Source organism: Pipra filicauda, unplaced genomic scaffold (genome assembly GCF_003945595.2).
Source record: "Pipra filicauda isolate LSUMZ 115617 unplaced genomic scaffold, ASM394559v2 scaffold752_size109752_pilon, whole genome shotgun sequence".
Lineage (NCBI taxonomy): Eukaryota > Metazoa > Chordata > Aves > Passeriformes > Pipridae > Pipra > Pipra filicauda.
In genome coordinates, this window is record NW_024104923.1 from 1 (window position 1) to 13,951 (window position 13,951).

Genomic DNA, 13,951 nt, shown 5'->3' on the forward strand with positions numbered 1-13,951 from the left:
GGTTTACACTACACACAAGGCATTTTGGATTTGCTGCTGATGTTTGTGTAAGTTTGATTAAACTCAAGTTTATTTTACTGCCAGACTGTATCTGGATAAAAGTGCATATTATAGTTGTAAAACTTAAACTAGAACTGTGGGTTGATGATGATGCAAAATGTTTCTGTGTCAAAAAATGAATATAAGTATAGGTAGAAGTAATGATTCTTTCTCCAGGAATCTGACCTCACAGAGCAACCTCCATTTTGGGGAAAGAGACAAACAGTTAACATAAATAAAAACGAGTTTTGAGTCCTTTATACCTTCTCAACAAGACTACAATTTTATTTTGTTGTTTAAGCATTTACTGTTGTGATTATCTGTTGTCAAAGCCTCCACAATTCTGGACTTTACCAAAAGGAATACGTACCTAGAGTCTTTTCTGCTTCACTTCTCTTAGGTCCTTAATTTGTTCATCTTTTTCCATCATAAGGGAACATCTGTCTAACAGTTTAAAAGTGGCTTTGTGGGTGTATATATATATATATGTAAGTACTTCAGATATAGAGTTTCAATAAAGTTTTAAAAAGAAGGCAAATAATACATAGAGTAAACCAAATGTAATACTGACTTGAAACTGCAGATCTGTTTGAAGTCTCCTAAGGAAATTTGGTTGTTCCAGAACAGTAAAAACTAATAATATCGCAGAAGTTGGAATTGGAAGATGACAAAACCTAAGTCTTTGCATTAATCTTGTCAGTTCTTCTTGTCGCCTGTTAGGTAAGAACCAGAACAGTGGCTGAGTGTGTGGCTTTCTATTACATGTGGAAAAAGTCAGAACGTTATGATTACTTTGCTCAGCAAACAAGATTTGGAAAGAAGAGATATAACCATCATCCTGGAGTTACGTAAGTAAAATGTTCTTGAAATATGTTTTCTGTTGGAAATCATAAATGTAGAAGACTTCTCCCCCCCGCCCCCCTTTCTGTCACTGCATTGTAATGCCTCAGTGGCCAAGGCAACTGAAATTAAATCCATCATCATTTATAGGTCTTGTTTTCTGGTTATATGATACATGGTGGATGCAATATTCTTTCAGGGACTACATGGATCGTTTGGTAGATGAAGCAGAATCCCTTGGTGGAGCAGTCCATTCTTCAGCCTTAACATCTAACAGTCGAACAGAAATCATTCCTGATCAGCAGCTGAGCATTCTTAACTCTATCACTGCCAATGAGTTGACAGGTAAATCAAGAAAAAAAATAAATCTCTTTGTTAAAATTATGCAAACAAGTGTTTCATTTGCATTTGCGTTCATCTATTTTCCAGCACTGACAAACAGTGTAGCTACAGTCTGCCACACTTCAGACGTGAACTGCCTGGATGACACTTTCCCTCCCATGGACAGCTTACCACGAGCACCAGTTAATCATGTGCCTGTTGGAACAGAAGAATTGCTTAACTTGCCTAGCAATGGTGAAAGTGATTGTTTTAATTTATTTGAGACTGGCTTTTATCATTCAGAGCTAAACCAAATGAACATATGCAGTGAGGAGACAGAAAGACCTGCGAAGAGATTGAAAATGGGAATTGCTGTCCCAGAGTCTTTCATGAATGATGTCTCTGTAAATAACCTTGGTGTGGACTTTGAGAACCACACACACCACATTACCAGTGCCAAAATGGCTGTTTCAGTGGCTGACTTCAGCAGTCTATCTGCAAATGAAACAAATGGTTTTATCAATACCCACACTCTCCACCAACATGCTGCCCTTCACTCAGAATGACTGTGGAAAACTAAACAAACAGTGGGTACTTTATGCAGTAGTAGTAAACTTGATGGGAGCTATCAGGTTTGCCTAGTCTTTCACTGGAAGTTTGAACTTTATGACATCAGTGATGTCTTTGTATGTATAGAACTATATCTTGATTTATCAAGAGTAATTTCTTTTTTCAGTCCATAAATGTGGAAATGTCATAGGATGTTTGACAGAGTTTGGGACTAAAAGAACTCTGTAGTGCAGCTTTAAGCTCTGCTTCAGTTTTATTTTAAAGCCTGTAGACGGAGGCCACCGTTTCAAAACCAGCACAGAAGTTCTGAACAGATTGGAGTGGCTTTTTAGTCTTAAGTTACTTTTGCCGTAATGAATGCAGTGAAATAACAATGTTTACAGGTACCAATCCTGATCCCTGCTCAATGTAGCATTTTTTTCCCCCTTATAAAGGCAGGGATGGGTTTCTTTACTTTAAACTGCACAAACATCCAAGGATGTTTTTTAAATGGAACCTTTACTCATGTGATATTAAACTAGAGCACTTCGGTTTACAAAACAGCAAATTCATGTTAGTGGAAGCTAGCACAAGGAACTTAACATGAGTAAAGTGAAGATCTACATTTGGATGCTGTTGCAAAACTATAGGCCATGGCTACCTTACACAGAGTAATCATGCTTCTGTAGATGTCTGTGTACTTGAAATTTACTGGCTTAAACAGATGACTTTTAGGCTATATTGAATTTGGGTAGATTTTGTCCATGACTTCGAAGAGTAATGCAATCATATACCTTAACTTTTCTGAAGTAGCTGATGTTGTATAAAGCTACAGTCTTCACAGCTTAGGATTTACCACTAAACAAACAGTCTACATTTGGAAGACATTTTAAATTGTTTGGAGCACTGCAGTTCAAAGTGTTACAGTTTTTAGGGACTGTCTAGTTTACATAGGAATAGTAGAACCTTGAAGTACGTGCTTGGAAGTTTTTATTTAGCATGGATTGCATTTATTTGTTTTGGCAAGTCATTGGCTTCAAAGTGGCACTTCCCTTCCTTGGTCAAATAGGAAAGGATGAGTAAAAATGTCTCCCATAAAAGCAACTATTTAACTTCAATAAAATTTTTTGGTTTGAACCTTTTTATTTTGAACCAATTTAGCCACCCAGGAAGTTTGTCTAGCAAATGTTTGCTGCAATTCCTGTAGGAGAGTCAAACCAAGCGTAGTATTGGCTTGTGACAGGTTGATGTAGCATACAGCTTGCAGGGTGTTTAGTGGGAGCCTGAACCTTACTTCAGTAGGATTGCCTTTTTCCTCCATACTTTTTCTTTGCACTGTTTTGCATTATGGATTTAATTGCCACTAATTTGTTTTCATTATTCAAGTGATTGTTTGCATTGTTGATATTTGTAATAGTTGCTTCAAGGTTATGCTGAGTAATTAGAAACTAGTGACTTTAATATTTGAAAGGGAAGAGGGTATTTATTATGCGTACTGTGAACTGCGTTGCCATCCCGAGTTTCAGATGCAGCATATGGAATTTTCTTTACACCATTGCAATGAGGATTACTTTGAAGTGTTTATGCAACAGCACATTTACCACATTAAAAACAAATTAATTTAGCACAGTGGACAAAAGTAGATATAATTTTTTAATCGGTTCTTAAACATCTGAAATATGTAACTTAATTAAGTACACAGTAAATAAAGGGTAGCCTTGGCCCTGTGTTGTACTCTGGACATTGTTAGCCAAGTTCTCAGCTTCTTACTGCTGTGTTTTGTGCTGAGCTTTGTACCTTGTTTCTTTTGTTTATGAATCAACCCATTTTAAGTAATTTTGTAAAATACTGGCCATAAATCCTCCATTGTTACACATTCAAGTTTATCTATGGGTTTACAGTGAGTGGCTGGTCTGCAAAAAATCATTTTACAAAGATGACTGAATGCTTATACCAGTTGCACTTAAATGAACATGCCCATTCTCATTAGCTGATGCAGTAATATATTCAGTTTATCTATGCATTGCTGGGCTCTTAATGTAGGCAGAGACTTGTCTAAGGTTTGGGTTGTCAGCAAGTTGAAAGGACACTTTAGTTATTTAATAAAGACTTTGACCAAAATTCAGAAAATGATATGAGAGAAAAGTGAATTCCAGGTAGTCTAATATAAATGCTGATCTTACTTAGCCTGTTGGCTAGCTAGCTGGTATCGTTTACTTTTAATTCCTTGTTAAAATGAGGCAATAATTTGCAAGATTTCGTAAATATGTAAATTCTTCATATCTTTTTAGATATCTCTTTCAATATTTTCTGACTACTTCTGTGTATAGTAACATTTTTGTGCATGCTTGATGTGACATTCATAAATTTGTACCACTATGACTTTATCCATGTAAAATACCTATTTATTGAACTTTTCTTTTAAAAGCTGGACTTACTTTTTTTTCTCTCAGTTTAAACATTTTAAATGGAGAACTTGTTACTGTTTATTAAAAGAATTGCATTTTGAAAGTCAGCATGGAGATAACTGAATTGCAACCATATGAAGAAATTAGAATGCCTTGGTTCTTGGATGGTGAAGCACAATTCTTATAACAAACCGTGATGAATTCTTTGTCCTTTGCCACATGTTTTCTTCATACAAACAAACCAAAAAAATCCATAATGGGCAATTGCAGTGTTGCTAAATGTATCCTTTTTATGTACAGGGAATCTGAAGAGGGTAGCACATTCATTTAGACGTGTAACTGGTGCTGTGATTATAGCAATACCTGTATTTCAGTTGGTCACACATCATCTTTTCATGCTAGTTTCTGAAGTGTTTAGTCTTCCTCTTGTCATGGTCAAACTGCTGAATTTACTTGAAGGATGTACAATACTGTTTGAGGAATATGAAATTGTATACAATTAGGTCAATGAATTTTGCAATTGAAACTGAGAGTCAAAAATATAGGAAACCTTAAGTTCAAGTAGAACACAGTGACACTACTTAATTTAACCAAAGTCTCTAGTGAGTATTTCAAGTTTGAATGTAAACTAATGGAAAAACTGACCAACAGGGACACTATTTGCCCAGCATTACAAGCACATTGTCTACAGGGAAACGAAATACAGTAATTTGTAAGATAATGACAAGGTTACTATTTTTTTTATTCCTATTTTTCACTGAAAGAAGGAGGAGAAGATACTATCAATTGTAAAATAAAGTAGGAATGGATATAGTCTTCCTAATAAAACAGAGATTCCAGTTATTCTCCGTTCAGAGTAAGTACCCTGTGCATAACAACAAATCAAGTGACAATCGGAACATGTTTTAGTATCAGATGTTCAAGAGGAAGTCGCTGTTATTGCATTGGTTTTAATATTTGTACATAAACACTGATTTTTTGAGCATTATTTTGTATTTGTTGTACTTTAATACCTGGTGTACAGTTCCAGAAATAAATGTCTGGAAACCTTTCTTTACTTGTAAAGCTTTTCATGCATCTGCACTGTATTTGCTACTTCATTTCCAGATATTTTGCAGTTACTCTGAACATACTTTAACAGCTCTGGGTACTGCTGAATCTCAGGCCACCACTCTACCTAGCACTGCATAGAGAAGAGTGAAAAATGCAGCACACAGTGATGCAGGTAAAATAGTAAAGTAATGGTTTCTCTCAAATTTTTAAAACATGATTTAAGTATAGCAAATAAAAGATGGGACTTTATTGTGGCTTCAGCATATCACATTGCTGTTCTCGGGAACAGAAGACTCACCCGAGTTCTTAAATCCATGTCAAGCTACATTATAGGTGTGAATACAAAAATTTTACTTGGCTTAGGCCTTAACGCTAAATTTAAACTATTTGAAATGCTTTTTGGCATGATTTTCCTTTCCCTCAAGAAAAAAAGCGTTAATTTTGGACCCTGAAAAGCACCATATTCCTTGTAAGATCTTACATACCAGTTCTGTCAAAGGCCAGATGCTAAGTGCTGTGCTTTGCTAGGCCCAGAATGCTTGTTTTTACAGTGGATGGCACAATAAAGCCTCAGGTAAAGATATTGTTATTTTTCAATTATACAGGAGTGCAAACTGATACAATTCTAAACAGCAAAAGTTGTAATTTGCCAAGTAATGTAATAATCTTTTCTGCCTCTGATGAAGACATATAAGGTAGGTGTCTTTGTAATGATGGTCAACACAATATGCAAAACAAAATACCTGTGCAAAACAAAATACCTATCTAAAACACTTCAATTACAAGTTGCACCTTCCTTTGTTTATTGTTTAGGATAAAGATCGATGTTGTTAGGAGAAATGATAATGACTGACCCCATCTAGTCCTTTCTTGTTTTGATGCAGCTACTTGTTTGCCTTGCAATGCTGGAGTCTTAAAAATGGTGATAGTTTAGTATCTGGATATTCAATGTAAAACTCTCCCTTCAACTTGGTAGTTGCATAACTTTACACTTCCATTTAGGTAGTCTCAGGACACATTACCTTCTGTCACTAAAGAAATAAGCAGCCCCTGAAGGCCTTGTGCTTGGCTGTTTGGTGCCTAAGTCATAGAATCGTTGAATATGCTGAGTTGGAAGGGACCCATCAGGATCATCGAGTCCGACTCCTGGCACTGCACAGGAGCATCCCCAAGAGTCAGACCATGTGCCTGAGAGCATTGTCCAAATGCTTCTTGACCTCTGTCAGGCTTGGTGCTGTGACCACTTCCCTGGGGAGCCTGTTCCAGTGCTCAACCACCCTCTGGGGGAAGAACCTTTTCCTAATATCCAGCCTCAACCTCCCTTGACTCAGCTTCATGCTGTTCTCTTGGGTTCTGTCACTGGTTCACAAGAATTAAGACATCAGTGCTTGCCCCTCCTCTTCCCCTCACAAGGAAGTTGATGACTGCAATGAGGTCTCTCCTCAGTCTCCTCCAGGCTGAATAGACCAAGTGCCCTCATACGACTTCCCCTCAAGGCCCTTCACCATCTTCATTGCCCTCTTCTGGACACTGTCCAGTAGCTTTCTTATGTTGTGCCTAAAACTGCACACAGTATTCAAGGTGAGACTGCCCCAGTGCAGAGCAGAGCAGGACAATCCTGTCAGAGACTGAAATAGTTAATGGCTTAAACTTTTTAAGATCACCAAAAGACTTTTGCCCACTGTAGCAAACTGAAAAGAAACAGCTGCTCAGCCAGCAAAGCCCACCCCTCCCTGAATATGCCTACTGTGAAAGGACCTTCAGATCAGATATGTGGGTGCCATTGTCCAACTATCCCAGATGCAGGAGAGTATGCATACCTGAAGTTACAAACTGGGTTTCCAGGTAAGGGAAGAGGCTAAGAAGAGGCAAATCCTGCAAGGTGCGATAATCCTTCTTATCGTGCCAGTATCCTCCCTTACATGACTCTGCTGTGAAAACCCCTCTGGGGAGCAGGAGCATCAACTCATGACATGTCAGGTGACAGGATCCATTGTAAAACTCCCTGCCCCAGGGGAGGTACAAGGCATTCCCACCTGAGCTTGAAGTGTTTAATAATAACAACTCATGAAATCTTTGAGTTTTGCAGGGAACTTCCCCCAGCCCTGATAGATCAAGACCATCACTTTGACAGGACTTTGACCACCACTTTAATCAACAGGCAAGGAAACTGCAATTCTCAAGTTTCATTGCTGGATCCAGTGGGCAGTGACTATATATATCTTTCCACTTTTATCCTTTCTTTCTCTTCCTTTCCTTATGCATTTCCTAAAGTGTTATTTTTCTTCAGTATTGCTGTATTACTATAGGTGATAACACCCAAAACGGCAACATAACTGTTTACCTCTGAAACAAAACTGTTCTAAAATAAACCCTACCTATATATGTTTACAAACACCAATTATTCAGTGTTGTTTCACCCTAATCCACCTGAAGGAATTTATTAATAAGAACCTGGGTTACCCTCCCCTTTTGGGGTGAGTCATGGCAAATCCTCTCCCTCAACCAGCTGCCAATGCTTTGCCTGATGCCCCCCAGGACACGGCCCTCCTAGCTGCCAGGGCACTGCTGAGTCATAATCAATTTGCCACTGACCAGGAGCCCAGGTCTCTTTCCACAGTCATTCTCTCTATTCCAGGACTGCTGTGTCCCAGGTGCAGAATCTGGCACTTTCTCATGTTAAGCTTCATCTGGTTGGTGATTACCCATCACTCTAACTTGTCGAGGTCTCTCTGCAGGGTCTCCGTGCCTTCCAGGGAGTCAACAGCTCCTCCCAATTTAGTGGTGTTGGCAAACTTAGTATTCCTTCCAGTCCTGTGTCCAAGTCATTTGTGAAGATGTTGAATAGCACAAGGCCCAAGATGGAGCCCTGTGGAACCCCACTAGTGACAGGTCACCAGTCTGATGTCACCCCATTCGCTATTACCCTCCGTGCTCGACCCATGAGCCAATTGTTCACCCACCACATGATGTGTTTATCCAGCTGTGCTGGACGTTTTGTCCAGAAGGATACGTGAGAGGTAGCTTTACTGAAATCCAAATAGATTATACCAGCTGGTCTCCCTTGATCAGCTGGGTGGATTACCTCGTCATAGAAGGAAATCAGGTTTGATAAGCAGGACTTTCCCCTCATGAAGCTCTGCTGGCTGTGACCAATGACTGTGTTGTCTTTCAGGTGTTTTTCAATACTTCCCAGAATAATCTTCTCCATAATTTTACCAAGCACTGAACTGAGACTGACAGGCCTGTAGTTTCTGGAGTGCTCCTTCTTGTCCTTCTTGAAAATTGAGACAACATTCACCAGCTTCCACTCAGCTGGGACCTCTCTGGATTCCTATGATCACTCAAAAATCATTGAGAAAGGATTCTGGGATGATTCCCATCAGGCCCCATAGACCTGTAGGGATCCAGCTGGAGCAGTAGATCCCACACAATTTTGGGGTTGACTGGGAGTTGATCATTCTCACAGTCATGGTCCTCCAGCTCAGGGCACTGAGACCCCCTTGGTCCATCATCCATGTGGAAGACAGAGGCAAAGGCTGCATTAAACACCTCTGCCTTTTCTCTGTCCCTATTTGTGAGGTGACCATCCTCATCCTGTAACAGGCTGATGATATTTCTACGCTGCCAATTGCCATTAATGAATGTATTTGAAAAAACTCTTTTTATTGTCCTCCCCATTTCTGGCCAGCTTCAGCTCCAATTGAGCTTTGGACACGTGAATTTTCTCCCTACAGTGACAAGCAGTGTCTCTGAATTCTTTCCATGTCCCCTGACCTTGTTTCCACTGGGCCTATACCTTCCTTTTTTGCCTTATTTCCGAGAGAAGATCCCTGCTTATCCAAGCCAGCCTTCTGCCTCATCTGCTTAACTTCCAGCATTTGGGAATTGCCTGCTCCTGTGCCCTTAGGAGGTGACGTTTGAAAAGCGACCAGCATTGATGGATCCCAGCACCTGCAAAAACATTTTCCCGGGGGACCTTACTTACCAATTCCCTGAGCAGCCCAAAGTCTGCTCTGCTCGTGTCCAGAGCTCAGGTTTTCCTGGCACTTTTTCTCCTCTCAACAGAGATTTTAGACTTGATCACTTGGTGGTCGCTGTGGCCATGACGGCCACCAATCTCCACTTTGCTCACAATATCCACTCTGTTGACAAGCAGCAGATCCAGGATGGCAACTTTCTGAGGTGGCTCCCCTAGGACCTATTCCATAAAGTTGTCATACAAGTTTTCTAGGAATCTTCTGGCCTCAGTCGTACCAGCTGTGTGATGCTCCCAGTTAATTTCCGGTAAGTTGAAGTCCCCCATAAGGATGAGAGCAGTTGACTTGGAAGTGCCCCTTAGTTCCTCAAAGAATAATTTGTCAGCGTCATTGTCCTGGCTGGGAGGTCTATAGCAGACTCCCACAACGACGTCTTCATTATTTGGTTGCCCCTTGATTCTTGCCCAGAGGCTCTCAACTGTGCCACTGCCGACTGTGAGCTCCATACATTCTAACCCTTCCACTACATTACAACACCCCTCCACCTCTTCTGCTCTGTCTATCCCTCCCGAAGAGCCTGTAACCATCCAACAGGGCACTCCAGTCACAGGATTCATCCCACCAGGTTTCACTTGTGCCAATGATGTCAAACCTCTGGACCGGGCCAAAGCTTTGAGCTCCTCTTGTTTGTTGCTCTTGCAGCGTGCATTGGTGTAGAAACATTTCAGGTGTGGTACACTGTAGCCAACACCTCTTGAGGCAGACTGAGGGATCCTCTTAAGTGCTGGTTTTCTCAAATTTTGGCACACCATCACATCGCTCATCACTGGCCAGCCTGGTTTTGTCCCTTTCCCCCTTCCAAGCGACTCTAAAGCTCTGTCAATGAGCCCTGACAGCTCCTGTGCTAGAACTCTTTTTCCCCTCTGAGAAAGGTGCGTTCCAGCAGGCATGAGCAGACCAGGCATTAAGCAGATTATCCCATGGTCAAAAAATCACATTTTTCCGATTATACCAACCTCGGAGTCACTCATTGACCTGAGGGATCTGCCTATTCTTATCAATATTATTCCTTGTTACAAGAAGGATTGAGGAAATCACTACCTGTGCTCCTGATCCCTTTACCAATCACCCCAGAGCCCTGAAGTCTCTTTTGATTGCCCTCTGATTTCTCTTTGTTATTTTGTCACTGCCGGTTTGAACAACCAATAGTGGACAGTAATCAGAGGGCCTTACTAGACTGGAGAGTTTTCCAGTAATGTCCCTTATCTGAGCCCCTGGGAGGCAGCAGACTTCCCTGTGGATGGGGTCTGATCTGCATATCAGGCTCTCTGTTCCCCGTAGAAGGGAGTCACCTGTTACAACTACCCTTCTTTTTCTCTTGACAGAGGAGGTTGTGATGCAGGGTACAGTTTGGTGTTGCCTTAGGAAGCTCCTCTATGCCAGAGGGACCTTTGTTCACCTCATCAGTTGTGTGGCCTTCTAGAGCCTCATACCTGTTGTAGAAGGTACTACTCCTACTTATTCAGTTTCCAGGAGGAAGAACATTCCTCCTGGTATGTGCAGTGACCTCCTTCCAGCCTTCATCTTCAACAGATCCTTGACTATTTACATTTCAGGGTTCTGAGTCCACCTGCTTCTCCACTACAATGGAGATTTGGATTTCCTGAGAGTCTTGAGACTGTAGTGTCTCTGAAAATAATGGGTCAGTCTCTTGCATGTTCACTCAAATACCAAGTAGCCTGTTCACTTCTTCCTGTAGCTCCTTCCCCTGGTGACACAGCTCTTCAACCATGGCACACCTGCAAAAGAACTGTTCCTCTGTCACAGCCTCACAAAGAGGCAGCAGGTGCTCCTGGCAACCTGTGACCTGGAGAGCTGCATCTGCCATCAGCAGGCCTGACTGGAGGCCTCTGACATAGCTGGGAGTTCAGTGACTCCCACAGCTCTAAGGGACTGAGCTTTGCGGCGTGTCAACACCACAACTGAAAAAGCTTAAACTAGTACACTGATAAGACTGGGGCTGGAAGGATCTTTTCGAGCTCTTTTCCATCACATACTGAGTCTGTTTATCTGCCTCTACTAGCTCCTCCCAGGTGGTCAAAGAGGAGCCCTTCCTGTGTGAACAGCTGTGCAAAGTGCTGTGCCCTGCCCTCACTGCCATACTCTGTTCACCCTGCCATGTCCTGCCCTCCCTGCCTTCCCTATCATACTGTGCCATCATTGTCAGTGGCTTGTGCTCCTTAGAGCCATTTAAATCTCCTGCATTGCTCCCAGCAACATGCCCAATTGGCTTCTGAGTGCTTCTGGGTCTGAATGGGGTTCTCCGTAAAGAATTTCTTCCTAATATCTAAACTAAAGCTCCCCTGGCACAGCTTAAGACTGTGCCCTCTTGTTTTACTGCTGGTTGACTGGGAGAAGAGACCAACCCCCACCTGGATACAACCTCCTTTCAGGGAGCTGTAGAGAGTGATGAGGTCTCCCCTGAGCCTCCTCTTCTCCAGGATAAACAACCCCAGCTCCCTCAGCCTTTCCTCATAGGATTTGTGCTCCAGTCCCTTCACCAGCCTTGTTGCTCTTCTCTGGACCTGCTCCAGCACCTCAGTATCCTTCCTGAACTGAGGGGCCCAGAACTGGACACAGTACTCCAGGTGTGGCCTCACCAGCACTGAGTACAGGGCAAGAATCACTTCCCTGGTCCTGCTGGCCACACTGTTCCTGATAGAGGCCAGGATACCATTGGCCTTCTTGGCCACCTGGGCACACTGCTGGCTCATGTTCAGCTTCCTGTCAATCCAAACTCCCAGCTCCCTCTCTGCCTGGCTGCTCTCCAGCCACTCTGTCCCCAGCCTGTAGCTCTGCATGGGGTTGTTGTGGACAAAGTGCAGGACCCGGCACTTGGCCTTGTTGAACCTCATCCCATTGGAATCAGACCATCTCTGCAGCCTGTCCAGGTCCCTCTGAAGAGCCCTCCTGCCTTCCAGCAGATCAACACTCCCCCCAACCTGGTGTCATCTGCAAATTTGCTAATGGTACACTTGATCCCCTCATCCAGGTCATCAGTGAAGATATTAAAGAGAACTGGGCCCAACACTGATCCCTGGGGGACACCACTAGTGACCGGCTGCCAACTGGATGCAGCCCCGTTCACCACCACTCTCTGGGCCCGGCCCTCCAGCCAGTTCCTAACCCAGCACAGAGTGCCCCTCTCCAAACCATGGGCTGCCAGCTTTTCCAGGAGCATGCTGTGGGAGACGGTGTCAAAGGCTTTGTTGAAGTCCAGACAGACCACATCCACAGCCTTCCCCTCATCCACCAGGCGGGTCACCTGCTCATAAAAGGAGATCAGGTTGGTCAGACAGGACCTGCCCTTCCTAAACCCGTGCTGGCTGAGTCTGATCCCTTGTCCTCCTGTAGGTGTTGTGTGATTGCACTTAGGATGATCTGCTCCATAACCCTGCCAGGCACTGAGGTCAGGCTGACAGGCCTGTAGAGAGCTAGGGAGAAGGGCCAGCTTAGGAGAGAAGGGGTCCTCAGAGTCATGGAGGAGGAGCATCCTCTTCAGTAGACTTCAGTAGATCACTGTCTGATCTGTTACCATGCAGTGAAGACATAAGGACTGTCACTGGAAGTCATCCAAAGCATCACCATAAAACTTGCACAACCCATGCAGAGCCAGATGCTACTACCTCAGAGCTCTGCTATTTAAATCCTGCTGAAATAGCCAGCCTGCTCTGGCAGCAAAGGACTTCAAAATGAATCTGAAAACAAGGTTCAGGCTTGGAAACGGATCAAGTAACACAGACACCAACAGCTTTGCATTCTGAAAAGGAGGCCAGGTGCTTCAGCAGCCAAGCAAGGGCACCCTGGCTGCCCCAGCCACTCCTGATTCCTTACAGCACACCGTTTCCCAGCTCCTTTCTCATGAGCTTATGCCAACCACGAAGTCACTGGGAGGCTTGCTTGGACTTTTGCAGTAAGTATACTGGGATGATCTTTCTGACTGCAGTTTGCAGACAGCAGCAAGAATTAACGTAGGAATACCTGGATCAGTTTATACCAGCCACTCATTAAAAAAATACACAGCACACTTGGTTGGCATTGTTTCCTCCAGCTACACTGCAACATGATGCTCTCTGTCTTTGAAAATAAAAGCTATGAAAGTTGCCACATGCCAGGAAACTTTCAGTGAATCACTAAAGTTAAGACTGGACAAGGCTTCAAGACACACACCACCCTTCCTCCTAGCCCAGGACAGGCAGGACTGAAGCCAGTGGCTAAGATGTCCTAACATGAAGCCCATTTTGGAACCATGCTGGTGGGCCCCTCAGCTGTGCCTGCATGGTGCACTGTCATCCAGAGGCCAACTCGCAGCATTGGAATACTTTTTAAAAGGAAGCTGATACCAAAGGGGTCAGCTCCAAGAACTTGAGAACCAGAACTAGTAAGTACTGTGAACTATGAGGGAAGTTATTTTTAAAAGTTATGTCCCGAGTCCCAGTTACAGACAACTGTGCAATTGAGTAGATTTAATGACATATCCAGAACTTGGGTTTTAATTTTATAAGCTACCATATGGACAGCTGAACACCAGTAAGCAGAACAACAGCAGACAGCTGAGAACCTAATGATGTAAATGGGTAAACCTTCACCTGTGCATTGAATGTGGACTGTTTTTCAGAGAAATTCAAGCCTTCAGCTTGCTCTCCAAATGGTAGAGGCTACAGCCCTTCCCTTGAGTAAAAATGATGATGAAGCTTGAAG

The 13,951-nt window shown here is 42.9% G+C and overlaps 1 protein-coding gene across 1 annotated transcript; it reads left to right on the forward strand.

Annotated features, from left to right (window-relative positions):
* The first annotated feature begins 30 nt into the window (after window positions 1-30).
* On the forward strand, window positions 31-5,222 carry MIER3 (MIER family member 3). The gene is made up of 3 exons (XM_039389637.1): window positions 31-887; window positions 1,079-1,224; window positions 1,309-5,222. Exons 1-3 carry the CDS (start codon window positions 802-804, stop codon window positions 1,764-1,766), a joined length of 690 nt encoding a protein of 229 aa, XP_039245571.1. The 5' UTR covers window positions 31-801; the 3' UTR covers window positions 1,767-5,222.
* The last annotated feature ends 8,729 nt before the right edge of the window (window positions 5,223-13,951 follow it).